The 6,934-nt window shown below is 33.8% G+C and overlaps 1 protein-coding gene across 2 annotated transcripts in view; it reads left to right on the forward strand.

Moving 5' to 3' along the window:
• Positions 1–1,534, forward strand: part of LOC143233151 (protein turtle-like) — a 124,656-nt gene extending 123,122 nt beyond the window's left edge. For both annotated transcript variants that reach the window (XM_076469095.1, XM_076469094.1), the window contains exon 13: positions 179–1,534. In XM_076469095.1, coding sequence (XP_076325210.1) covers positions 179–373 — 195 coding nt within the window. In that variant the 3' untranslated portion in view covers positions 374–1,534. The remainder of the gene's footprint in view (positions 1–178) is intronic.
• Positions 1,535–6,934: the final 5,400 nt, after the last annotated feature.

The following is a 6,934-nucleotide window of genomic DNA, read 5'->3' on the forward strand; positions in this document are numbered from 1 at the left end:
TTATATAGAGCTAGAAATTATAGAATTCTACATAATTTATTACCATGTCATTGCATTAATGAGAAATATAAATGAGAAACTCTGAACTTATATGTAAGCTACAGTGATTTATAGTAATCTTCAATTTTCTATACACGATTGCTGTGATGATAAACGAGATTCTATTTCATTTACGAAGGAAATACACCAAGCGGTGCCCACCGAGAACGAGAATCATCAGGTACCATGGAAAGACCCCAGCTATCTTGGAGAGGGAATGCACTCAGGTCATCATAACGGAGACTATATTGATCTTCAAACATGTTACAGAAAAGACGTAGATGAGGCGTCGTTAACAGCACGTGAAAGAAACTACAAACAAACGGACGTCTGAGATAGCCATAGTAATGAAAAGTGATTCAGTGTGCCTTGCATTTTATTAAATAATGGTAATGGTTGCTTTGTTGTTCTTGGTATCACAAGGTTTCATTTAGTAAAGGCATTCTGCATGATATAAGATTTGTGAATTTAAAAAGTTCATGCCCAGTATAAAACTACGATTAAAAACTAACAGTGATAACCAAATAGTTTACCACCAAATCGAGAATCTATAAATCTAATTTCTCAGAGTTATACGATTTTCAAGACCACAATTCAGGTGCCCTGAAACCAATGAAAAGTCGGTGCATTCTAATTTTTCGCATAGCAGCTAAGATAAATGTATAAATCGAATTGTCTGCACTAAGTACAATTGTAAAGAATTGCGATTTTTGTAACATTTAATGTTGACAATCGCATATCTGTAAATTGCTAAGATATTGTAAATACTATAGTGATTTATTTAAGACAACGCATGTATGTCCTGAACATTGAAACGTGAAAGTCACTCCTAAAGTGTTCAAGTAAAAGTGCAGTATTTCTTTAAAATTTAAACTGTGAAAAATGAAAACTCAATTTTGTTTCAATCGGACTTTAAAAAGGAATACGTTCAGCAAAGTAAGTGTAAGTAACACAAAAAAATTACTAAAAGGAATAAATACACATACTGGTGTTATTTAACACTCATAACGTAGGTTAATGTATACACGGACTTTTCTCTACGTTAAAATACCTTTATTTGCAAGTTTTTGCCCTTCTTATCGGAGCTTTCTTCAGGCAACACTGTATAGTGTTGTCTCTTGCGAGCTTTCGGTAAGGGACCAGAAGATCCCAAGTGACAATTATTGTTCGTAACTGATAATCGTCCCCCACTGGTACAGCAGTAAGTCTATGGATTTACAACGCTAAAATCAGCGGTTCGATTCCCCTCGGTGGGCTCAGCAGATAGCTCGATGTGGCTTTGCTATAAGAAAACACACACACAAACATTGATAATCTTGAATTGTCAACTGTTTCTTTTGCAGTTTTCGTAATGATATAGCCTTGTAAGTCGACAATAATTCGAGTTTTGACTTTGTTTTTTAAATAATTTTGGTGTTTAAATCACAGAAATTATTGTTTGCTTCAACTGAATATCTGTATTTGTATTATTTTTATTATAATATCAACTGCGAAATATACGTGAATATTGTATCTGTGAAATAAATGGAAATTGTATCATTTTTTGTGACAATTACTTTTTTTGTAAATACACAAATATATCCTGGAAAATGAAATGTAAATTTTACAACCAGTTCTTTCGTCAACACAATTTACTATATGTGTATAGAGAGAGAGATTACTTAAAATATAGAAATAAGCACATTAGAACTACATCACCATAATGAACGTAAAGGTTCATAGTTTCTATAATTAATCCTTCGTACGTACTTATCACTTACACAAGAAACCTGAAATAGGTTACACATTAAAATGTACGTTTTTATATGACACATTTCTTCTAACTTGTGAGGAAACTTGTTGAATTTCGTAAAGAATGTTGAAAAACATTTTAAAAAATGATGGATAAAAATAGCCATTATGCGAAAAGAAATATGAAAAAATCTGTGCAAGCCATGAAGTCTTCTTATAGATGCTAACTACTAATCTTCTATGATGTCTATTAATGCTACATTTATTTCTGAACTTAGTCCGTCTAAGCTGTCTGTATCTCAATCGTTGAGATGCATTTTAGACGTAATTATAGCATTATGTTTCGTATAAGACTCAGAATTGTAATATCTATTAGAGATTGAACGCCCTTGGCTGTTGAAGCAAGATTTCGATGAGTTATATTTGCATAAGAAAACAGTAATAAAGTTATTTTACATGTAAATACTACATTTTTTTATTCGATACATTCAGGCTATTCCGAAAAGAAGAATGAAAAAGAACATTTTAACTACGCATTATCCGCCATATCTATTGCCGAAGAAGCGTTTCACTCAAAATACCAAATCTCGTCAGACCAACTGTAACCAACAAATACTGTAACCTCGAAACAGCTTAAATTTTATGTTTAGAAATAAAATAAGCCTCACACCATAGTATTATGGCAAATAAAATTTGTCACAATAACGCTTCTCAAGTCAAAGGCGCTCACACCATAACAGTTGTTATTTTAATATATGGCCCGGCATGGCCAAGCGTGTTAAGGCGTGCGACTCGTAATCTGAGGGTCGCGGGTTCGCATCCTCGTCGCGCCAAACATGCTCGCCCTTTCAGCCGTGGGGGCATTATAATGAGGCGGTTATTCCCACTATTCGTTGGTAAAAGAGTAGCTCAAGAGTTGGCAGTGGGTGGTGATGACTAGTTGCCTTCCCTCTGGTCTTACACTGCTAAATTAGGGATGGCTAGTGCAGGTAGCCCTCGTGTACCTTTGTGCGAAATTCAAAAACAAACAAACAAACAAAATTTTAATATATACCTTGAATAAATAGTTTTCCCACCATGCGGAATATAATATAATGGGGGTTATGGGCATAGAAATTCCTAATATTTAACGACAAGTCCGAAAATCAAATGCACCTACCAGCAGTTCATTTCTTACCTAATAGTGGAATTTGACTGTTGCTCTTATAACGCACCCACAGCCCCGAAACAACATGAGACCGTTAACGATCCGCGATCGACGAACCCTCCAATTTACATTTTGAGAAGACTATGTTTATTACTGGTATTATTCCTGTGAATCTAGAAATTATTTTAATTATCTAAGTGCAACATCAAACAAATTAGATATATGTTTTGTTTACACGTATTATAAATGTATACATTATTTTCAACCGAAAGAGTATCTGAAACCGTTTAGTGTTACAGTGAGATACCGTACTTGACTTTATTTTTCAATATGTGGCGTTCCTCACTATCCGGTTGATCTGCGTAAAGTCTGAGAGCTAAAATTAAAATTAAAGTTAAATTAAAATTTGGATTTTGATACAGTGTTTGACGCAGTAGAGATATCCCAAATGTGTAATGTTAAGCAACAAAAAAAAAACAACTACCGACCCAGCTAAGGGAATATAACAATAAACTTCAATTATCTATTTAATATCAAGGGCTAGTTTGTTTTGTTTGTTTGTTTTTGAATTTCGCACAAAGCTACTCGAGGGCTATCTGTGCTAGCCGTCCCTAATTTAGCAGTGTAAAACTAGAGGGAAGGTAGCTAGTCATCATCACCCACCGCCAACTCTTGGGCTACTCTTTTACCAACGAATAGTGGGATTGGCCGTCACATTATAACGCCCCCACGGCTAAAAGGGCGAGCATGTTAGGCCCGACGGGGATGCGAACCCGCAACCCTCAGATTACGAGTCGCACGCCTTAACACGCTTGGCCATTCAAGGGCTAGTAAAGATACTTTTTTCCATGACGGATCAGAAACAAATTCATAAATATAATAGAATTTTTCATAATAAATTCACATATTTGCCCAGTTTTCTAGTGCGATACATTAACTACGAACATTTAAACTTGTAGGAATATCATACGTTGTTAAATTATGTTTTAAGAAGTTAACACATGGGATCACATACAAAAGTTTTAATGGTTTTTCAAACAAACACTCAAAACTAGCGCTTTCGATAGTTCACTATTCTTCTATTTGATCATTAAGCAAATTTTCCAAGAGGCACAAAAGTGTATTTGTGGAAAAAAATATTTAATTCTTGATCGCACTTTAAGTGTAAAAAGACTGATTATAAAGTATTTCTTGCAATTTAGAAACGGAATGACAGAAAGTTAAAAAAATGTCATCATGTCGCTACAAATATCGCAATTTTCATATGTTGTCACCAGGAGATTCACTACGGTTTATTTCGCATATTTATCACGGGTGTCAACGAGTTTCTTAATTTCAATGTAGATCATTAACCAACATGAAATCCACAAGCATGTGAAGAGTTAAAACAAGTAAAATGTTATTACAACAAAGGATGCAGGGAATAAAGTAGAATGTATGACATTCAGAAAGGGCATTTTTCCAAAATTGTCTTACGCAAGTTCATATAACAAATCGAAAAGACAGATTTCATTTGTGATAAGACAAGTACAGACAGGCCACTGACATATATATGCTGAAACTATTGATGAAGCCAGACACACTGCAGCAGAAAAAGCCAGTGTAAGTGCACTTGGGTGCAGCAGTGCATGTTCTGTCTCTGGGTTATGTCACTTCGATTTTCCGAACCCAACTGTTCGAAATTGTATTCGGTCATCTTTGCGAATATTCTCTTACAACCTGTATCATGTTCAAGCACTAAAGAAGATGGAATTAACCCGACGTGTTGATTTTGGACAAACATGGGTGATGGTTGTAATTATAAACATAAATATTTTATGCCTGACTATCTTGGCCGAGCACTTAAAGTTTTGTGGAGATCAAGAAAAAAAAAACACAAAAGAAGGTGAGTTTCGACCTTCTCATTGATAGCTGTTGGATCTTGTTGACAACTGCTGCTTCTTGTTGATAACCACAGCTTCGACTTGATAACTGCTGATGTTTTTGATGACTGCTGGTTCTTGTTGACAACTCCTGCTTCTTGTTCATAATTAATGATTCTCCTTGACAACTGCTGCTTCTTGTTGATAACTGCTGCTTTCTATAAGTACTAGTTCTTGTTGAGAACTGCATGCTCTTGTTGACAACTGCTGCTTTTTGTTAATAACTGATGGTTCTTTTTTACAACTTCTGCTTCTTGTTGATACCACTGGTTCCTGTTGATAACTGCTGGTTCTTGTTGATACTGTTGGTTCTTGTTTATAACTGCTGCTTCTTGTTGATACTACTGCTTCTTGTTGATAACTGCTGCATTTTATAACTACTAGTTTTTGTTGATAACTGCTACTTTTTGTTTAAACTACTGCTTCTTTTTGATAACTGCTGGTTCTTGTTGATAACTGTTGATCCTTGTTGATAAATGCTAATTCTTGTTGACAAGTGCTGCTTCTTGTTAATAACAGCTGGTCCTTAGTTTTGACTGCTGGTTCTCGTTGATAACTGCTTCTTCTTGGTTATAAATATTGCTTCTCGAAATTGTCGAATATGAGAACGTATATATATGTCAATGAATGAAGAATTACCAAGTTGTAAGTATAAACATGTGACTGATTTAATAACGTAATTTTCTGTTTAAATAAGTTAAATACATTGGTTTGGACGCCATGAACTATTGGTTAGCAAAATTCCTAACTTTCTTTTCAATTTAAGCACGCTAAAGTGCGATCCTTTTCAAGTCTGAAATCTATAGATTCAGTCCTGGTTAGATGATTGTGATGTTAGGAGGGCGAAAGTACACTGAAAAAATCCCCTTTTTACAACCAGGGCATTGACCGTGCCCGAAAAAAGCTGTGAAAGGAAAACACAGGAAAGTATTCATGGTAAGATATGGTTCGGATTCGGAAATTCCACATGATGACCTACACCCTGGGAATCATTTTCATTTTTAACCTGGTCCTGTTTTGTTGATTAAAATACCGTTCATCAAAGATTGGGATTTTTTTAACCTAGTCCTTTCTATATTTAAATATATACACATACACACGATCACCATCATCAATTTTTATGAACAATAGCTGGTAAAGTGTGAAAACTTAATTACAGTTACATGAATCACTTGTTTAGTGTTATTTCCATACTTATTGTATAGGTTTTAATAGAAACAACAGTTGGCTTTGCTTAAGTGCTAATCCCACATACATTTATGTACTCTTATTCAACAGCATAAACAAAACGAACAAACTGTTAAATCTTTAACATCTGTATAAAATTTAAAGAAATATACTTGATTTATGAGTCTTTATAAAGAAAACTACTATAGTATAAAGATACAAGTTGGCTATATTATATAATGGTTTATTCCTATTCGACTAACATCATCCTGTGTACAAGCATTGTTAACTCATGAGAATTTACATTACTCAAAAATTAAAGGTTCAATAATAGCGTCACACACTTATAAAAATGTTTTAATATGTAGAGACTAATGTAAAATAACTCGTAATGTAATTTTATCAGAATATATAAAGTGCTTTCTTTATTTATGTTCTTTTTCTTCAAATGTTACCATAGACATCACAGCTTTTATGCTGTTTTAAAAGAGTGGGAGGAAAACAGTAAAAATTAAATTTCAGCTACATAATAGGAAATAAACACGAATGAAGAATATAAAACATGTCTAAATATGCAATACATGGTAATAAAGAGACAACAATCTGGTTTTTTAGTGTCCAACTGTTGTGGTATTAAAGTTCCAAAAGCTTCCAGTGTTGTCGTTTAATGAAAATTCCACATTAGCAATCTTTTAGTCTTCTACAGTCTCTGACTGACTTCTTAGAACACGACATCTTTATTTATTTTAAAAACAAAGATAACAAGATTTATGTAAATGCACTTCGAAATTTTTCCACGGGTAGAGTACTTCACTGCTTCCCTTGGCATATGTAATATGTGTTTCAAATATTTCAAAAATATCTTTCCAATTATTTAATTTTTGAAACGTCATTATTGAATATATTCATTTAAATATTTATTATTAAT

Source organism: Tachypleus tridentatus, chromosome 12 (genome assembly GCF_004210375.1).
Source record: "Tachypleus tridentatus isolate NWPU-2018 chromosome 12, ASM421037v1, whole genome shotgun sequence".
In the NCBI taxonomy this organism is placed as follows: domain Eukaryota; kingdom Metazoa; phylum Arthropoda; class Merostomata; order Xiphosura; family Limulidae; genus Tachypleus; species Tachypleus tridentatus.